Source organism: Heterodontus francisci, chromosome 4 (assembly GCF_036365525.1).
Source record: "Heterodontus francisci isolate sHetFra1 chromosome 4, sHetFra1.hap1, whole genome shotgun sequence".
In the NCBI taxonomy this organism is placed as follows: domain Eukaryota; kingdom Metazoa; phylum Chordata; class Chondrichthyes; order Heterodontiformes; family Heterodontidae; genus Heterodontus; species Heterodontus francisci.
Genome location: NC_090374.1, coordinates 118045812 through 118067947, shown reverse-complemented (window position 1 = coordinate 118067947; position 22136 = coordinate 118045812). Strand labels below are relative to the sequence as shown.

The 22136-nt window shown below is 43.8% G+C and overlaps 1 protein-coding gene across 1 annotated transcript in view; it reads right to left on the bottom strand.

The window, feature by feature from the left end:
* LOC137368706 (solute carrier family 28 member 3-like) overlaps positions 1–22136 on the bottom strand; it is a 266723-nt gene that overhangs the window by 175033 nt on the left and 69554 nt on the right. Inside the window, exons 4-6 of the mRNA XM_068028876.1 lie at positions 20420–20520; positions 13732–13921; positions 11865–12009 (exon numbers count right to left, since the gene is read on the bottom strand). Coding sequence (XP_067884977.1) covers positions 11865–12009; positions 13732–13921; positions 20420–20520 — 436 coding nt within the window. The remainder of the gene's footprint in view (positions 1–11864; positions 12010–13731; positions 13922–20419; positions 20521–22136) is intronic.

Below are 22136 nucleotides of genomic sequence, written 5' to 3'. Positions count from 1 at the left end.
AACAGGATCCTCAAGGCATAAGGATTAAGTGTCATCTTCAGTTTTGCAGGCATATGTGCACACCAAAGGAAAGTGTGCAAACTTATGTTCAGCAGATGCTTCATATGTCTTTGTTTGTGTGTCCACTGCAGGTGCCCACAATCGAGTGACGGAATGCCGTGAGGCACAAGAATCCTCCTCTGGGGAGGAAGATGCCAATGCCCCAGAGAGTACACCATCACCTGCCTCTTCTTCCACCTCCACCAGCATAGATACATCCACATGGTCTGCAGGGCAGTTTAATATTAGAATCTGGGTCACAAGCTGGTGGCTACGACACAGACACGTCCCAGCTGCTGAGGAAGCATATGCCAGCCGGGTCCCCTGACAATTGGAGGACTGCTGGGGACTGGGCCCCTGCTCAGCACCACGCTGATGATGATCCTCTGTTTGGTGCTACAAGAAGTCTGCTGGATGTGCAGCAAAGCCATGTGGAAAATATATTGGAGATGCCTGAGGTCATGCGTGGCTTTGCGCGTGCCATGGAGGAGTCCATGTAAGCCATGACATTTGCTATGTCCCAGGTATATGAGCATATGGCTTCCTCCGTCGAGAGTTTGGTGAGCAGATGTGGCAAGACTGGTTGAGCACTCAAGCCATATGCACTCTGACCTGCACTCCATCGCTTTAGCCATGGGCTCCATGCAGCAGAGTCTAAGCTAGAGGGGCACGAGCAACCTGGGCCTCCCTACCTTCCCCTCAGGGAAACAGGCAGGTGTCATCAGGAATGCAGATGGAGGACAAGCGCATGCCTGCTGCCCCGGGGAATTCCTCTCAGGACACCCCCAGGGTAAGCAGCATCTCATCTCCCCCTCAACACTGACACCCTTACCTTGAGCAGGCAAGCAAGTGGGGGATACTCAAGCACCAGTAGGATGGAGCCATCAAGGTCCCACTCCTCCAGAGGATACCCGCCACAGTCATCCACATCAACGGGACAGTGCACTGAGCAGACTGCCTCCAACTCAGCTGCTAATGTTCGGGTAGCACCTAGATGTAGTGGTAGAAAACATAAAAGAAAACAATATTGAGCACAAAAGTGGCACTGGTGTTGTAAATATTATGCACATTTTTTAAAGTTTATATACATATTTATTTTCTTTAATAGTTGATGCACTCTTGGCTGATCTGTTTGTGTTTCGAATTCCACACTCCCACTCCCAATAACCACTGATTTCCTTGCCTAACAAGAATCTATCTACCTCCACCTTAAAAATATTCAATGACCCCATCTCCACCACCTTCTGAGGCAGAGACTTGTAAAGTCACACAACCCTCAGAGAAAAAAAGTTACTCCTCGTCTCTGTCCTAAAAGGGCGACTCCCAATTTTAAAACAGTGCCCCCTAGTTCTGGACTCACCCACAAGAGGAAATATCCTTTCCACATCCACCTTGTCAAGACCATTCAGGACCTTATAAACTAGAATCAAGTCTCCCCTCACTCTTCTAAACTCCAGTGAAAGCAAGCCCAGTCTGTCCATCCTTTCCTCAGAAGTCAACCCGCTCATTCCGGTATTAATCTAGTAGACCTCCTCTGAACCACCTCCAACGCGTTTACATCCTTCCTTAAATAAGGAGACCAAAACTGCACACAGTATTTGAGATGTGGTCTCACCAATGCCCTGTATAACTGAAGCATAACATCCTTACTTATATTTTCAATTCCTCTCGTAATAAGGGATAGCATTCCATTAGCTTCTTTATAATTTGCCGTACCTGCATACTAACTTGTTGTGACTCCTGCACTAGAACACCTAGATCCCTCTGCACTTCGGAATTCTGCAGCCATTCTCCATTTAAGTAATTCTCTGCTTTTTTACTCTTCCTGCCAAAGTGAACAACTTCACATTTTCCCGCATTATACTCCATCTCCCAGATTTGTGCCCACTCACTCAACCTATCTATATCGGTCTACAACCTTCTTATGACCTCTTCACAACATACTTTCCTACCTATCCTTATGTAATCTGGAAATTTAACTACCATGCCATCGCTCCCCTCATCTAATTCATTGATATAAATTGTAAAATGTTGAGGACCCAGCACAAACCCCTGCAGGACGCCACTCGGCACATCCTGCCAATCAGAAAAGCACCCCTTTATGCATACTCTCTGTTTTTTGCCAGCCAGCCAATCTTCTATCCATGCTAATATGTTATCGACTACACCATGAGCTCCTACTTTGCGCAATAACCCTTTATGTGGCACCTTGTCAAATGCCTTCTGGAAATCCAAGTACAGTACGTCAACAGGTTCCCCTTTATCCACAGCATATGTCACTCCTTCAAAGAACTCCAAAAAATTGGTTAAACATGATTTCTCTTTCACAAAACCATGCTGACTACTCCCAATTACCTTGAGTTTTTCTAAGTGCCCAGCTACAACCTCTATAATGATCAATTGTAACACCTTCCCCACAACAGACTGGCCTATGGTTCCTGTTTTCTGCCTCCCCGTTCCTGAATATTTGCTACTATCCAGTCTGATGAAACACTTACCTTCTGGGAGAGCAGCGGAGAGGAGCGGACCTGTGGGCAGAACGCCCAGAACGGAATCGATAACTTGAGCCCGAGGATCGAGGCCCAGTCACTTACCTTCCAGGAGAGCAGCAGAGAGGAGACCAGGCGTGCCGGAGTTTGAAAACAAAGTGAGCAGTGACGTCACAGGAAAGTTGCAAGGTGATTAGTTGGTGAGTAACTGCTGTTAGTGACTAACTCTAAATAGCTGGCTAAGTAACTAAAAGTAAAGAGAAAGGTCTACAGTTTTTTTAATATAGTAGGTAGTTTTTTTTTAGGGGATCAAGGTCCCTCGTGTAAGTAATCTAATTTTTTGTTAATTTAAGGGGATAAATAAAGGGTAAGTCATGGCAGGGCAGCTCGACAACGTGGAATGCTCCTCCTGTGCAATGTGGGAAGTCAGCGACACTTCAGTGTCCAGGGCGAACATGGTGCAGGAAGTGTTTCCAGCTAAAGCTACTCGAAATCCATGTTTCGGATCTGGAGCGGCGGCTGGAGACACTGTGGAGCATCGCGAGGCTGAGATCATCGTGGATCGCACGTACAGGGACGTGGTCACACCGCAGGTAAAGACTGCTCAGGCAGAAAGGGAATGGGTGACCACCAGACAGAGTAGAAGAACTAGACAGGTAGTGCAGGAGGCCCCTGGGTCCATCTCCCTAACAGATTTTCCACTTTGGATACTGTTGGGGGAGATAGCTTCTCAGGGGAATGCAGCAAGAGCCAAGTCTGTGGCACCACGGGTGGCTCAGCTGCATAGAGGGGGGGAAAGGAGTGGAAGAGCTATAGTAATAGGGGATTCTATCGTAAGAAGTACAGATAGGCGTTTCTGTGGCTGCAAACGTGACTCCAGGATGGTATGTTGCCTTCTTGGTGCTAGAGTCAAGGATGTCATGGAGTGGCTGCAGGACATTCTGAAGGGGGAGGGTGAACAGTCAGAGGTCATGGTACACATTGGTACCAACGACATAGGTAGAAAGAGGATTGAGGTCCTGTAACAAGAATTTAGGGAGCTAGGTAGCAGATTAAAAAGCAGGACCTCAAAGGTTGTAATCACTGGATTACTCCCAGTGCCATGTGCTAGTGAGTACAGGAATAGGAGGATACAGCAGATGAATGCGTGGCTGAGCAGATGGTACAGGAGGGAGGTCTTTAGTTTCCTGGATCACTGGGTCTGTTTCTGGCAAAGGTGGGACCTGTACAAGTTGGACGGGTTGCACCTGAACCGGAACAGGACCAATATCCTTGCTGGGAGGTTTGCTCGTGCTGTTGGGGAAGGTTTAAACTAATTTGGCAGTGGGCTGGGATACAGAGTGGAGGTACAGTAGGGGTTGATGCACAGTCAAATATAAAAGAGAAACTGAGTCAATCTGGAAGGCAGACCAAATATAGACCTGTTAAGGCACAAGTGAAAAATACAAGGCTGGATTGCATCTATTATAATGCAAGGAGTCTTACTAGGAAGGCAGATGAATTGAGGGCAATGATTAGCACATGGCATTACGATATTATTGCTATCACAGAAACATGGCCGAGGGAGGGGCAGGACTGGCAGCTCAATATTCCAGGGTATAGAATCTACAGGCAAGACAGGGACATCTGCAAACTTACTGATCATACCTCCTATATTCACTTCTAAATCATTAATGCACACTACAAATAGCAAGGGTCCCAACACCAATCCCTGCGGTACACCACTGGTCACAGGCTTCCAATCACAAAAGCAACCCTTGACCATCACCCTCTGCCTCCTGTCACTAAGCCAATTTTGGATCCAATTTGCCAAATTGCCCTGGATCCAATGGGCTCTTACCTTCTTAACCAATCTCCCATGCGGACCTTATCAAAAGCCTTACTGAAGTCCATGTAGCCTACAACAACTACTTTACCCTCTTCTACACACCTCGTCACCACCTCGAAAAATTCAATCAAGTTTGTTCGACATGTTCTCCCCCTGACTATCCTTGATTAATCCCTGCCTCTCCAAGTGAAGATTAATCCTGTCCCTCAGAAGTTTTTCCAATAGTTTCCCTACCACTGATGTTAGACCCACTGGCCTGTAATTACCTGGTTTATCCCTACTACCTTCCTTAAATAATGGTACCACATTCGCTGTCCTCCAGTCCTCTGGCACCCCTCCTGTGGCCAGAGAGGATTTGAAAATTTATCTCAGAGCCCCTGCTATCTCCTCCCTTGCCTCACATAGCAGCCTGGGATATATCTCATCTGGGCCTGGGGATTTATCCACCTTTAAGCCTGCTAAAGCCTCCTCCCTTTCTATGCTAATTTGTTCAAGTATATCACAATCCCCCTCCCTGATCTCTACACCTATATCGTCCTTCTCCATAGTAAACATAGATGAAAAGTAATCATTTAAAACCTCACCTATGTCCTCCGGCTCCATACACAGATTGCCACCTTGGTCCCTAATGGGCCCTACTCTTTCCCTGGTTATCCTCTTCCCCTTAATATACTTGTAAAACACCTTGGGATTTTCCTTTATCTTGCCCACTAGTGTTTTTTCATGCCCCCTCTTCGCTCTCCTATCTACTTTTTTTAAGTACCCCCTTCACTTTCTGTACTCCTCTAGGGCCTCCGCTGTTTTCAGCCCTCTGAATCGGCCATAAATCTCCTTTCTTTTCTTTATCTGATCCTCTATTCCCCTTGACATCCAGGGTACCCTGGACTTATTGGTCCTACTCTTCACCTTAACGGGAACATGTTAGCTCTGAGCTCTCACTATTTCCTCATTGAATGACTCCCAATAGTCTGATGTAGACTTTCCTACAAGTAGCTGCTCCCAGTCCACTTTGGCCACATCCTGTTTTATCATATTGAAATCGGCCTTCCCCCAATTCAGTACCTTTATTTCCGGTCCATCTTTGGCCTTTTCCATAACAACCTAAAATCTTACAGAATTATGGTCACTATCCTCAAAATGCTCCCACACTGACACTTCTACCACTTGTCCAACTTCATTCCCTAAGATTAGGTCCAGTACCGCCCCTTCTCTTGTAGCACTTTCTAGGTGCTGGCTCAAAAAGCTCTCCTGGGTGCACTTTAAGAATTCTGCCCCCTTTAAGCCTTTTGCACTATCTACTACCTCATTAGCCACCTCTTTTAAGACCCTAGGATGAAGTCCATGAGGACCTGGGGACTTGTCAGCCCACAGCTCCATCAGTTTGCACAGTACCACTTCCCTGGTGATTGTAATTTCACCAAGTTCCTCTCTTGCGTCCACCTCCTGATTTACAGCTATTGCCAGAATGTTTTCTGTATCCTTGATAGTGAAGACAGAAGCAAAATATTTGTTCATTGCATCTGCCATTTCCTTTTTATCTACTGTTATCTCCCCATGCACACTTTCTAGAGGACCAACACTCACTTTACTTACTCGGTTCCTTTTCAAATACCTGTAGAAACTCTTGCTATCCGTTTTTAAATTTCTATCTAGTGTCAGGCAAACCACCCCCCCCCCCCCCCACCACCACCTGCGAAGACTGAGGTACACCTTATTTCGCCACATGAACATTAAAACTTAAAAATTGCAAACCCCTGACAGGAAAGACATTTTTGCATAGTACCAGACAATGTGGAAACAAAGGGAACCAGTCCCTGCTCCAATACACAGAACAGACCTGGTCAAACCAGTCAGTCACATGACCATCTGCGCCAACTAGGGGAGTTTTAAACTGGAAAAGCAGTTTTTGAAATAAGAAAGTCGTGTGCTCATGGACTGAGAACATCTCTCCTGTCTGCCTGATTCCATCTCTTTCCCATGGAACTGAATCTTGAGAAGACACGTAAACTCAGAGAGAAAAATATCCTCCATGAACAAGGTTTACGAAGAATACTGGGCCCCAACGAAACGCGAGACCATATCTTCAATCAAGGACTACAGTGAGCTTGAGAAACAGTGACAAGATATTGCCTCAAACTGTTCTACTTATCTTTTCTTCTGCTCTTTTCTGTCTCTATTTGCATGTGTGTATTGCGTGTGCATGCTAGCTTGGACGCATCGTATATCCATAGGCATTAAACATATTAGAGTTTAAGTTTAAAGTTTAATAAATTTCATCTTTCTTCTTTAAACCAAAGAAAGCCTGTTTGTGCTCATTCTTTTACGTTATAATTAGAAGGTTGTGAACAAGGATTCACAAAAGGGGAGCTCAAAACAGTGTGTTTAAAAATTAAACCCTGTTACAATAGGACCAGGTGAAGATAGGTGAAGACCCCTAGACACCTTTCTCACCTGGTCGTAATGCTAGCTTCCTCTCATACTCTAATTTATTTCCCCTGATTAACCTTTTCGTCATTCTCTGCCATTCTTTTATATTCTGACCAACTATCTGAACTGCCACTCATCTTTGAACAATTACATGCCTTTTCCTTAGGTTTTATGCTTTCCTTAACTCCTTTAGTTAACCACAGTTGGTAGGTCCTCCCCTCAGAATTTTTCTTTAAAGTAGGAAAATACTTATTCTGAGTATTCTGAAATATCCCCTTAAATGTCTGCCACTGCTTCTCTATTGATCTATCTCCAAGTCTAGTAACCCAGTTCACTTCAGCTAGCTCAGCTTTCATGTTCACATAGTTTCTCTTATTTAAGTTTAAAATACTAGTCTTAGACCTACTCTTCTCTTTTTCAAACTGGATGTAAAATTCTATCACATTGTGCTACCTCTGAGGTTATTAAATAATCCTGTCACATTACACAATACCAAGTCTAATATAACCTGCTCTCTGGTTGGTTCCAGAACATACTGCTCTAAGAAACTATCTCGAAAGCATTCTATGAACTCCTTATCCAGACTGCCAATCTGGTTTTTCCAGTTTATACGTAGATTAAAATCACGCATAATTATTGCTCTCCCTGTATCACAAACACCCAAAATTTCTTCTTGTATACTTCATCCTACATTGTGATTACTGTTCGGGGGCCTGTAGACCACTCCCACTGGTGACTTCGTTCCCCTACTATTCTTCATCTCCACGCAAACCAATTCTACATCCTGATCTCCTGGACCAAGGTCATCTCTAACTATTGCACCAATGCCATCCTTGATTAACAATGCTACCATTCCACCTTTACCTAGCTTCCTATTCTTCTTGAATATCATATCCCCCTCAATAGTCAGGACCCAATCCTTGTCATTCTGCAGTCATGTCTCCGTAATGGCTATCAGATTGTATTTATTTACTTCAATGTGCGCTATCAGTTCATCTACTTTGTTATGAATGCTACGTGCATTTAGATACAGAGCCTTTAGTTTTGTTTTTTGTTATCTTTGTAACATCTAGTCTCAACTGTTGGTGTGTTCTTAGGTTTTTTTTCTCTGTCCCTTCCTGTCATTCTCTGACATTCATTTCCCATATTACTATTCTGCTCCCTGCCTTGACTCTACCTCTTGATTTGCTATATCTACTCAAGATTGATCCCTCACTCCCCCTCCCCCCTTTTTTAGTTTATAGCCCTCTCTACTTCCCTAGTTATACGGTTTGCTAGAACACTGGTCCCAGCATGGTTCAGGTGCAGACCAATCCAACGGTATAGTCCTCACTGTACCCAATACTGATGCCAGTACCCCACGAACCGAAATCCACTTCTCCCACAGCAGTCTTTGAGCCATATATTCATTTCACTAATCTTATGTGCCCTCTGCCAATTAGTATGTGGCTCAGGTAATAATCCAGAGATTATTAGCCTTGAGGCTCTGCTCTTCAATTTGGTGACTAGCTCTGGTACTGTCTAAGCAGGACCTCTTTCCTAGTCCTACCTATGTCGTTGGTACCTGCATGGACCATGACAACTGAATCCTCCCCCTCCCACTCCAGGTTCCTGTCCAGCCCTGAGCAGATGTCCCGAACTCAGATACCAGGTAGGCAACACAGCCTTCTGGACTCACGCTCTTGGCTGCACAGAATAGTGTCAATCCCCCTCACTATACTATCCCCTACTACCACTACATTCCTTTTTGCTCCACCCACTTGAATGGCTTCCTGTACCACAGTGCCATGGCCAGTCTGCTCATCAATCTTGCAAACCTCGCCTTCATCTACACAGGTTGAGAGCACCTCAAACCTGTTTGACAATTGCAAAGTCTGAGGCTCCTCCGCTACTGTCTGCTCGGTCCCATTACCTGCCTCACTCAGGGTCACATCCTCCTGTCTCTCACTGCTGACCAAAACAGATGACCCTGTTCGAAGAGGTTTCATGAAGACCCCACCTGCCAAGAATGAGGCATATTAATATTGTCATATGAACATTAATTTTAAACTGTTGCTGGAAGGAAGCGATGACTTGTTTAAAGAGATCAGCAGTGGCTGGTAAACATTTGCATGCTAAGAGACAGTGCCTGGAGACAATAGAACGGCTCCTGAATCCAATTAATCCAATTTGATTTTGATCACCAGACATTGAATGTGTAAGAAAGTCAGCATTCCAGGGTGTCTGCGAAGATGGAGAATCCACAAACGCAGGAGTTTGTTAAAACAGCTAGTCACATGACTAACCTGCTGGCCCAGGTTTTTCGTTTTGACTGCTCACAGGACAGTTTGGGTAGGATTGCAACTGAACTTGGAAGAAGACAGCCTCTCTCCTCGCTAGCTCTCTCTTTCTCTCTCACAAATCTCCGGATCCACTGAAGTCAATTAAACCTCAAGAGAGAAAAGACTCCTACATCGAAACAAGTTTCAAAGCATGCACTGGGTCCCAACGGAACAGCAAGACTTACCAGCAATCAAAGACTCTACACCGAACTCAAAGAACCGTAAATAAATCCAGCTATTGCCTCAAACTTTTCCCCTTTATTCTTTCTACTTTTCTGTCTCTATCTGCATGTGTGTTTATTGCATACGCATGCTAGCGTATATTCGGCGTCATTAACCGAATTAGTTCAAGGTTAATAATCTTCCACCTTTCTCGCTTAAATTTTAAAAAACCTGTCTGGTTGTTTCCTTTGCCCTACAATTGGAGAGCAGTGAACAAGGATTCACTGAATGGGAAGCTAAAAACATGGCGTTTTTAAAAATTAAACCCTGTTACAGTTAAACCAGGCAAAGGCTGAGAGGGAACCCCTATAACCCTTTCTCACCTGGTCATAACAGAGGTGTAAGCATTTTCTAGAACACAGCATACACGTATTTCTCCCCCTCCCTTATGTTGTGCAGTGTTTGCAGTTCGGCGTCCAGATCAATAATCCTGATCTGGAATTCCTCTAGCTGCTTACACTTTCTGCAGATGTGTTTGTCCTGGATTGCCTTGGCATCCAAAAGCTCCCACATACCACAACTGCAACATAACACCTGTTCTGCCATTGTTACTTATGCTGTTAGTTAGTTTAATTTAATTACTTTCTTAATTAACTTAGAAAAATTCCTACATATAGTAGAATTTACTGGGCTTATTAAATGCTAGTACCACCTTCAACTAAAGTTATACTTTTCTTAATTATACAGATATGTGTTTTAGGTATTTATTTTAATAATTTTATCTTTTCTTTATTTTATTTTATATTTTATTTTCAAGTGTTAGTTCTTTTTATAGATCTACCCTAACTCTGGTGGCCTAAGCTAACTAGCACACTGTCCCTTCCACAAAGCACTTACCAGCCAATCAACTTAGTAGTTTCCTGCAATGTCACAGTTGTTTTTTCACAGTTTCTCCAGCAGCTGAAATGGCTCCCAGCTCCCGGTAGGTAAGGCCATGCTCCGATCCCCAGGCTGTATTTATGGTGCTACCGGCTGCCTCTGCTGCACTCCAGGTAGGTAAGGCCGCATTCCGATTACGGGCTGTATTTATGGCACTCCCAGCTCCCGACTGCCTCTGCTCCCCTCAGGTAGGTAAGGCCACGCTCCAATCCCCAGGCTGGATTTATGGCACTCCTGGCTCCCAATTGCCTCAGCTGCACTCCAGGTAGGTAAGGCCGCACTCCGTTCCCGGACTGTATTAATGGCGCTCCCGGCCCAGCTCCCGACTGCCTCTGCTACGCTCCAGGTAGGTAAAGCCACGCACCAATCCCCAGGCTGGATTTATGGCACTCCTGTCTCCCAATTGCCTCGGCTGCACTCCAGGTAGGTAAGGCCGTGCTTCGTTCCCGGACTGTATTAATGGCGCTCCCGGCCCAGCTCCCAACTGCCTCAGCTGCACTCCAGGTAGGTTAGGCCACGCTGCAATCCCCAGGCTGTATTTATGGCACTCCCAGCTACCGACTACCTCCGCTCCATTCCAGGTAGGTAAGGCCACGCTCCAATTCCCGGCTGTATTTATGGCTCTCCTGGCTCCTGACTGCCTCCGTTCCACTCCAGGTAGGTAAGGCCGTGCTCCAATCCCTCCTATCTAAACTAATCTTTAGTGTTATTTTCCTCTCAGTCCCCTGTGAACCTTGTTTGTCCTCTCTAATATTTCATCCTGGTGGCCTTTTCCTGCCAAATTAGTTTAAACCCTTCTCCACAGTACAAGTTAATCTTCCCACAAGCACAACCAGATCAGCTCTGCTGAGGTGTAACCCATCTACCTTGAACACGTTCTTCCTGCCCCAGGACTCTGAAGCCCTCCCTCCTGCACCATTTCTCCAGCCACATGTTAAGCCTGTTTTATCTTACTATTCCTATACTCATTAGTGCATGGGACTGGGTACAAACCAGACTCTAGGTCCTGAAACTCAATGCAGGACCTCAGTTATTTTCCTTCCTATGTCACTGGTTCCCAAAAGGACCACAACTTGTGGTTGTTCCCATTCCACCCTCAAAATGTTCTGCATACTCTGTGATGTCCTTTACACTGGCACCAGAGAGGCAACACATCATGCAGGACTCATGTCAGTGGTCATAGAAATGCCTATCTGCCTGAATAAATTGATTCAGAAACCCCTTAACATGGTGGGGAAATGTTTTCAACCTTACTAGCTGGGTGGTATCCTGACAAAGGGAATCGCTCAACAATTGTAGAAGGTGCCTGATTTTTGGCCTATTGATTTCCATGGAATTAAAAGTGCACAGATTGTACAATAGCCAATTTATCGGCCAGGCTAATAACCCTAGTGACTGGCACTGACACTGGGTGGAAGATATGTTTCAATTCCCAGCACTGGCATCTTCATTAAGTACAAAACTTCACCATTTTGAATGGTTGAATTTGAAACTATAATTGTTTTAACATGATTCACTCCACAGGTTATACTGATTTGGATACACATGACCAAAGCAAAGAACAAAACTAAAGGGCATTATTAAAGACTATTTGTTCAAACTACTTTCTATTTACTTGGTAGGAACAACAAATTATAGAGAAAAATGTACTGGCTTTACCTTTCCTGGATGTTTGGAGAAGATGAACAAGAGCATAATAAACATAAAAAGTCCCACAAAGGAAATGAGCTGGCTGGTGCCTTGCTTGGCTGTGTCCAGTGCAAGCCACAGTATAACAAATACAATTGAAACCACATACAGTAGCCTGAGGAAAAAGAAAGTGTAACAGTTTGACAAAGTTTTAGTTTAGTCAACTTTACACATTGTATGCAATCAAAATTCTGTAGCCATTCTAATAGAATATGACATAATTTTGGCATTACTTCAAAATACTCTTCCAAGTAATACACCATCCTTACTTCAACAAATATCACTGTTCCTTCATCATCACTTGGTCAGAATCCAGGAATTCCCTATCTAAAACTATTTTGGGATAACCATCACCACAAAGACTGCAGTGGTTCAAGGAAAAGGCTCACCAACAACTCCTCAACGCAACTTAAGATGGGCAAAAAATATAATTTTGCCAACATCACCTACATACCAAGAACAAATAAAAAATAAAAACTCTATCCACCATCTAATCTTCTGAGGGAAACCTCCAAACTTATTGATTCCTGAAGTCGTAAAAATCTCCAGAAAACGCATTAATTCCCACGTCCCCTCTACACAATCTTACACTGTCATCTTAAAGAATCAACACTCACCTTTCCACCAGCTCAATTTCTCAGAACATATAGCTTTGTAGTATTTGATCGCGAAAACTATAAATAAATTTCCAATCCCATTCTCAACTAGATATTTATCTACCTCCTTTTTGAAGGAGTTCATCAACATAACAAGCACTTTTGTTATTTTAGCAAGTTACAGATATCTACAATTCCTTGGAAACAAAAAATAACAGAAGGGGGTGTCATTCTATGGACAAGTTTAATATATTTCTTTGGGCTGAAGAGGTGGAGCTTTACTCGGCTTCTGCAGAGTAGATCACCCACTTGGGTTTTCAAAAGGTTCCTGATGAAGCGCCAAATGAGAGATTGTGTCTGAAAATAAATGATTACGGAACAGTACAGAAGGAATAATTTTAAATAAAGCTTCCCACGGGGAACTGTTTGTAAGTAGGATTCCCAGCATTCAATGCTGGATGATCTTCTGTTCATTAATGTTCTGAGGAGAGCATGGGGTATGTTAATTAAATTTGAAAATTAGACAAATTTTGTGGAACAGTCATTAATTTAGAAGGGGGAAATAGATTGAAACTGGATTTCAACAGGTTGTGTAAATTGACCCAGGACTAGAAAATGGTAGCATAGAATATAAGTACAGGTCAATTAAAGGTAATTAAGGGGAAACAGATTTGAGAGTCATCACTGATCACTCTCTCAAGCTTCAGACTCAGTGTCAGGAAGCCACATGCATAGCCTTAAGTTGTTTCATCTGGACAATTCGTTACAAACTGGGGCCACTATAATAAGGTTGTACAAGATTTTGGTATTGGCCTAATTGAAATATTGTCCTGAATACATAGGCATAAATGCTAAGACTGCATCTGTGGATGCTCTCCATCACTGATCCCACCAGAATTTGCAAGATCAGCAAGAGGGCACTCATTGGCTAAGGCTACGAGGAGGTACAAAGGATCATAGAGTTATTTACGCGACAGCAGGTGGCCATTCAGAATCATGCAACTGGAAAATCTCACACCTGCTCACTACTGGGAGAGGGTGCCCAAAACCCCCCCCCCTCCAGAGACCCCTGGAAATACTTGATACGTGGGTGCTGAAATGAAAAAATGAATTGAATTACTAACATTCAGATTGATGGGCTTAAAAATACACAAAATTATATTTAAAAAATTAAAGTAAGTTGAGTTGAGATGAATCTCTAGACCAATTCTAGGACTTGTAAAAATGCATACTTCACTCACAATTTTATCAGAATCCAGTGCCGTTCCAAAAATTCACCACGTGAATTCAAGAACGCAGCACATTTGTCTTCAGACTTTGCCATAAGCAGATCCCAAAAGTAAAAAAAAATGGCAAGCAATGTTAACACAAGAAGTCCAAGGGCTCTTTTGAAATTCAAAATACATGCTGCGATTACCATGGAAAAGTAGCCTGCAAAAGAAATAAAATAGTTTTCAATTACTGTATACACCTCTATCATGTATTCAAGTCCCGCTCCAGAGATTTGAACCCATAATCTGACATTTCAGTGTAGTACTGAGGTAGTTCTGTACTGCTGGACGAGCTGACTTTTGGATAAGACATTAAACTGTCTGCCATCTCAGGCGGATGTAAAAGATCCCTTTGCACTTTTCAAAGTTCAGCAATCAAAAGGGAGTTCTCCCAATGTTCTGGCAAATGTTTATCCCTCAACCAACTTCACCAAATCAGATTATCTGATCATTTATCTCATTACTGTTGGTGGGGCCCTGTAGTCTGCAAATTGGCTGCTGCATTCCCCTACAGTACAACAGTGACTATACTTCAAAAGCACTTTATTGGCTATAAGGCACCAAATCCTGGGGTGGGATTTGGGGTTGACCCTAGGTCCACAGGGATTTTGCTCAATTTCTAGTTCTTGGAAAATTCAGCCAAAGATGCTGGACAACACCAAATGCTCAGCCACAACCAACATAGCTTAGCTAATGACATAACTAGGTTATGTAATTTCTGCCTTGCCAGCAGCCCTATCAATGTGCAATTTTGCCTGACAGGGCAAGCTCATCAAGGCAAAAGTAGCTTCTTAAAGGGAAGTTGTTATTTTACCTTCAATCTTGGGTTATGTGCAGCAATTTTGAAAATTACTGTCTTGCTGAACAGCAGAAGCCTGAGCCTACATTTAGTTCTCCTCTTGGAGCAGATGGGCTCTCAAAGGAATTTCCTAAAATTAGACAAAGATTTAGATATGAGATTCCCTATAGAATCCCATTAAATATGGTGCATGTGTTGGAGGAAGAGGAGGAACAGGAGAAGCCAGGCATATCAGGCAGCATCTGAAGAGATAAAAACAGAAAATGGTGGAAATACTCAGCAGGTCAGGCAGCATCTGTGGGGAGAGAAGCAGAGTTAATTTTCAGGTCTGTGACCTTGCATCAGAACTGGCAAAAGTTAGAAAAGAATTAGGTTTTAAGCAAGTGATGGGGGGGCGGGGGGCAGTTGGTAGGGAAGAGAACAAAAGGGAAGTTGTGTGATAGGGTAGAGGTCAGGAGAGATTAAATGACAAAGATGTCATGAGACAAAGGCAAAGGGAGTGTTAATGGTGTAGTGAAAGACAAGGCAGGGTGTGTTGATAACAGAATAAAAGACAGCTCTGTCCAAAAGCACTAGCATGAAAATCCAATTTTAAGGCAGGCACATGGCTGAAAATAAAATAAAATATAATAAAATAAAACAAAATGAAAAATAAATGCTCTGAAATTATTGAACTCAATGTTGAGTCCAGAATGCTGTAGAGTGCCTAATCAGAAAATGAGGTGATATTCCTCAAGCTTGCTTGATGTTAACTGGAACATTGCAGCAGAAGCAGGACAGAAATGTGGGTGTGACAGCAGGGTGCTGAATTGAAATAGCAAGCAACTGGAAGCTCGGGGGTCATGCTTGCAGACTGAGCAGAGGTGTTTGGTTTCCCCAATGTAGAGGAGACCTCAATGTGAGCAGTGAATACAGTATACTAACTTGAAAGAAGTATAAGTAAATCGCTGCTGCACCTGGAAGGTGTCTTTGGGGCTTGGATGGTGAGGAGAGGGGAGGTAAAAGGGCAGGTATTACACCACCTGCAATTGCATGGGAAGGTGCCCTGGGAAGGTGACAAGGTGTCAGGGGTAATGGAGGAGTGAACCAAGGTGTCACGAAGGGAACAATCCTTTCGAAATGCTGAAAGGGGAGGGGAAGGGAAGGAGCGTTTGGTGGTGGCATCATGCTGGAGGTGGCAGAAATGGCAGAGGATGATCCTTTGGATGTGTATGCTGGTGGCGTGGAAAGTGAAGACAAGGGGAACCCTGTCGCAGTTCCGGGAAGGAGGGAAAGGGGTGAGGGCAGAAGTGCGGGAAATGGGTCGGACACAGTGCGGGGGAATCCTAAGTTGTGGAAAAAGGAAGACATATCAGAAGCACTGTTGTGGAAGGTTGCAATAGCAGAACAGATGCTTCGAAGATGGAGAAACTGGGAGAGCAGAATGGAGCCCTTACAGGAAGCAGGGTGTGAGAAAGTGCAGTCAAGGTAGCCATGTGAGTCGGTGGGCTTATAATGAATATTAGTGGACAGCTTATCCCCAGAGATGGATGTGAGGTGAGAGTGACTGCCTTTGACATCAAGGCAGCATTTGACTGAGTATGGCATCAAGGAGCCCTAGCAAAACTGTACTCAATGGGAATCAGGGGGAAAACTCTCTGCTGGTTGGAGTCATACTTAGTGCAAAGGAAGATGATTGTGGTTGTCGGAGGTCAATCATCTCAGACCCAGGACATACTTGCCAAGGCAGGCTCGTCTCTGCACCTAAAGCGATCCAAAGGCCCCAGGACACCCGCCATGGGTCTCATACACCCTGTGATTTTGGATCCCCTTGGCGTTTTGAGGCAGATCCGACAAAAGCAGGTCCAAGAGGTAGCTGCACCTGACCCTGAAGCTCCATAATGAGAGCAGCAGCAGCCGGCCAGGTCAAGTAGGGTCCACATATGCCAGAGAGTCTACAGGACCCTCACCACCTACCTCCAAATATCCAAATGGCACTGTCAGCAAAGACTATGGATCTTCAGGGAGGCCGACTACTGCAGCCTTCTGCAGGTCAATTTGTGACCTCTGGGATTTGGGGGGTCACCTTATGCCAGTAGCACTAAAGGCAGATGGAGTATAATATGGGATAATGTGAAGTTGTTCACTTTGGCAGGAAGAATAAAACAGCAGAGTACTACTTAAACGGAGAACGACTGCAGAATTCTGAAGTGCAGAGGGATCTAGGTGTTCCAGTGCAGGTGTCACAAAAAGTTAGTATGCAGGTACAGCAGGTAGTAAAGAAGGCGAATGGAATACTATCCTTTATTACAAGAGGAATTGAAAATAAAAGTAAGGATGTTATGCTTCTGCTTTCCAGGGCATTGGTGAGACCATATCTCAAATACTGTGTGCAGTTTTGGTCTCCTTACTTAAAGAAGGATGTAAATGTGTTGGAGGCAGTTCAGAGGAGGTTTACTAGATTGATACCTGGAATGAGTGGGTTGTCTTATGAGGAAAGGATCGACAGACTGGGCTTGTTTTCACTGGAGTTTGGAAGAGTGAGGGGAAACTTGATTGAAGTTTATAAGACCCTGAACAATCTTGACAAGGTGGATGCGGAGAGGATGTTTCAGAACTAGGGGCACTGTTTTAAAATTAGGAGTCGGCCTTTTAGGACAGAGACGAGGAGAATCTTTTTCTCAGAGGGTTGTGCGACTTTGGAACTCTGCCTCAGAAGGTGGTGGAGGCAGAGTCATTGAATATTTTGAAGGCGGAGGTAGATAGATTCTTGTAAGGCAAGGGAATCAATGGTTATCAGGGGTAGATGGGAGTGTGGAATTAAAAACACAAATAGATCAGCCAAGAGTGGATCAACTATTAACGAAAATAAATATGTATTTAAACTTTAAAAAATGTGCATAATATTTACAACAGATTTGGGATTTTCTGGTGGGCTTTTCGGATCTGTCAGCTGGGAAACTGACTTACCATCTTTTTTAAAAGCCAGTCTGACAATGCAGAATTTCTCATCTCCAGTCACAGACCCCCCGGTAAGGATGAGTAATGGCCCTGGGTACAGCTTACATCGGCGGGATGGTCGGAATCCTTTGGCGGGCCAGATGCTGGACTATGGGCCGTATATTGGACAACCCTGACCTCGAAGGACAAGGGGCAACAGATGCATGGGAACACCACCACCTGCAAGTTCCCTTCCAAGCACACACCATCCTGACTTGGAACTATATCGCCATTCCCTCACTGTCGCTGGGTCAAAATCCTGGACCTCCCTTCCGAACAGCACTATGGGTGTATCTACATTTCAAGGACTGCAGCGGTTCAAGAAGGCAGCTCACCACCACCTTCTAAAAGGCAATTAGGGATGGGCAAGAAATGCTGGCCGAGCCAGCAAAGTCGACATCCCATGAACAAATAAAATAAAAGGGCTGAGGCTGCTCCATGCCCACTTTCACGATCCTGACTCACTGGCCAGGATTTTACCCTAGGCAGTCGGGAGCCATTCACTGACTGAAAAGCCGGTGGCAACCCCGCTTCTGCCTGGCCTAGGAATCCAACCCGTATTTTGCGGGTCCCTGGGCTTTAATTGGTCTGAAACGGGACTTCCACCTGAGAGAGGGGGCCACTGCTGGGTCTGCACCCAGCATCGTGAAGATGTTGGGAGCCCTGGAATGCAGGTAAGTTTTTTTTGCCTTGCCAGGGTGATCGGTCGGGCCCCAGTGAGGCAAGGGTGATCAATTGGGGGGGGGGTGGTCGTGTTGGGTGTTCGGGTAAAATCCCCATGGAGGCGGGCAGAGGCCCTTAAATGGTCGTTAAGTGGCCGCTTAAGGGTCTTGAGTGGCCTGGGGTGAACAGGCTGTTTATCGCCACTGCCGCCCTACGTAAAGTGGCGGCGGAGGCGGGAGCAGGTCGGCAGGGGCCCCCCGAGCCTCCTGCTCCATTTTATGCCGCCGACCTGCCACTTCCCGCTCTTTGCATGGGCGTAAAATTCCGGCCACAGTCATACCCTCCTGTCCCTGACCACTGACCAAATCGGATGACCCTATCCTAAGGGGTGTGACTGTCCTCTGGAACAAAGTGTCCAGCTAACTTTCCCCTTCCCTGATGAATCACAATGTCTGCAGTTCAGCCTCCAGCTCATCTACTCTGAGCCTAAGTTCCTCAAGCCACAGACGCTTGCTGCATCCAGGAGCTCCCACATACTGCAGCCGCGACACATCACCTGCCCTTCCATCTTTATTGTGTTAAATTAAATTTATTTTTCTTAATTAATTTATAGTTCCCCGCTTCACTGAACTCCCTAACTCGCTTCTTCATACACTGTGCACTCAAGCAGCATTCAGTGCAGACAAACAGCACTCAGAGACCCCTGAATTTATACTCTCTGGAAAAACAATGATGAGTCAGATTTGCGAGAGCTCTACTGGAGCTCAGAAACCAGTTTAAGCTAGCTACCTAATTAACTAGCTACAGCTACTCTCAGAAAGCTTGTATATCCCTGTTTAAAACGGGAAGAAGCTTAACTTGCCTCTTAAATTAATCAGTAATTTTAGTTAATTGCTAAATGTAAACAAAAAACTAGACTTCAGAGAGTGATTAACCCTTAAAATCCCGTCACATACCGAACTCCTTTCTTCACACTCTGTGCACTCAAGCAGCACGCAGTGCAGACTGGAGTACTGTTATCCCAGGGTCTGGGTGCATATTAATGAGTGGGAAAAAAAACCTACTGTTAGTACAGATGACCTTTAAGTCCTGATCTGGAGATTTGGTAAGCCCTCAAAATGGTGGCTTGAAGATCTCCAACCAGTCCACCCAAGAGCAAAGATAAACAGTTAGTGCTTTGTCATGCAGGACCCCACCTGCCAAGAATGAGGCACACATTATGTTGTCACATGAACACTAAAACTTAAAACTGGCACTGGGAAGAAAAGAGGGCCTATCACAAGGAACTGCCAGGCCGCTCTCCGGAAATACCTTTTTTGCGTACTGGCAAACAGTGTTGGAACAAAGGACCCAATTCCTGCTTCTCCAACAAACAGAAGACCTGGTCAGGCCAGTTAAGTTACAGGCTGTTTGAATTTGAACTTGCTGAGCAAAAAAAACTCAGAAAGCTCTTTGCTCCTGGACTGAAAAGACCTCTCTCCTGTCTGTTCCCATCTCTTTCTCATGGAACTGAAGACCCATTGAAGACACATGAACCGCAAGACAGAAAAGTCTCCTACAGTGAATAGGGTTTAAGAAGAACACTGGGCCCCAACGAAAAGCTAGACTACCTACAATCAAGGACTACAGTGAGCTCAAAGCACAGTAAAAACCACTCTTCAGAGATTGTCTCAAACCTTTTTTACTTTATTTCTCTTCTGCTCTTTTCTCTGCTCCATTTGCATGTGCGTATCGCGTATGCATGCTAGCGTCGGGCGCGGCGTGTATCCACTGACGTTAACTGAATTAGAGTTTAAGTTTAATAAATTTCATTTTTCTTCTTTAAACCTAAGAAAACCTGTTTATGCTCATTTCTTTGCCTTATAATTGGAAAGTGGTGAACAAGGATTCACCAAGGGGGAGCTCAAAACACAGTGTGTTTAAAAATTAAACCCTGTTACAATAAGACCAAGTGAAGACAGTAAAAGACCCCGTGACACCTTTCTCACCTGGTCGTAACAGCTTCTACAATATAAGTCAAAGTTGTGGAGATCATGAAAATTCCCTACAGTATTTTGAACATGGTCATTTTAGATATTGTGAAAAAAATAGCAATTTTTTCAAAAATCATTTTGTGAAAGCAAATGCGTAGATATCAATTTTACCATTATTGTTTACATATCAATGCTTGCTTTATATGAGTTAACATAAAAAAATCTTCAATATCTTAAACACTACCTGTCAGGAAGATGATCAGAATTATACGATGAATAATTTTCCTGTGCTTTGAATAGAATTCTTGCAGCTGTTCATATTTCTTTCCACAAGCTCTGAGGAAGCTGAACACACAAGATCAATCATTGATATAATTTGTAGGATCTCATTATTGATAGACATTGTGGTGCCATACAGTGTAAGTGGTGCAAGATTCAATTATACCTATGTAGCAATTAATGTATGCAAATATCTTTGCAGGGGATTTAAGTGTTTGTGTGTGCATTTGAGTAACATGGGTGCATGTTTAAGCGCATTTAAGATGGTAATGTACGGTCGGGTGAGATGTAATTGTTGTGTATGTTGTGCGTATGCAAGCTCTTGCGTCTGCATTTTCACTATGTCACTAAACTGATAAAAATATCACTGATCTGATCCAATCTCATGCATTTGGAATCTGGGAATACTTTTTCTATTTTAATTTCAGAAACATTAGTAAAGGGTAGCTCTTCAGATTGGCAGAAGGTGGGAAGTGGGTTCCAAGGATCAGTGCAGGAACCTGTGTCATTCAAAATTCACAATTTATATGGGCAATTTAGATTTTTAAATCAAAAACGCCTTTTCTAAATTTGCAGATGACACCAAATTGGACGGCACGGTCAACACTGAGGAGCTCTGCAACAAATTACAAGGTGACATTAATAAACTTGCAGAATGGACATATAAATTTCAACATGAACAAGTGTGAGGTACAACATTTGGGTATAAAAATAAGGAGTCTGCATATTTCTTGGAAAATAAGAATCTTAATGGGGAGAGAAGCAAAGGGCTCTGGGAGTGCAAACACACAAATCACTGAAACATTCAATAACAAAAGCAAACCAAGCATTAGGGTTTATCTCTGGAGGGATAGAAGTGAAAAGTAGAGAAGGTATGTTAAACTTATATCGAGCTATGGTTAGACCACACTTGGAGTATGATGTACAGTTCTGGTCACCATATTATATAGAGGTATGGCAAGAGTGCAAAAAAGATATACAAGGATGATACCAGAACTGCAAGATTATACTTATCAGGAAAGGATGAACAACCCTCTTGAAAAGAGAAGGTTGAGGGGTCATCTAATAGGGGTCTTTAAAATTATGAAAGGTTTTGATAGAGCAGAGAGAGAGTGTTTCCACTTAAGGGGAAGAGTAAAACTAGAAGCCATTAATATAAGATATTCACCAAGAAATCAAATAGAGAAATTAAAAGAAACTTCTTTACCCAGAGAGTGATGAGAATGTGGCTGAGGCGAACAGTGCAGATGCATTTCAGATACGTATATAGGGGAGAAGGGAATAGAGGGTTATGCTGATAGAGTTAGCTAAAGAAGGATGGGAGAAGGCTCGAGTGGAGCATCAACATCACACATGGACTGGTTGGGCCAAATGGTCTGTTTCTGTGCTGTCTGTTCTATGTAAAAGAAATTCAGTCTATGATGTGTAAGTGCTGTGGGATGTATAATAGATACTGATATAATAGACTGGAGAATAGATGCAAAATTTTTTAAAAATGGGTCATAATCAGGAACCAGAGAATACAGTAGCTTGTGAGGAATGTGAAGGCATTTTAGAGGATAAATGACTAGTAATCGACTCAATTCGTGAGGCACTTGAGGGGTTTAAACTAAATAGTGGGGCAAGGGATCAAATTTGGGAAGATGTGGGAAATCAAAGAGCAGAGGCAAAGCAAGAGAGAA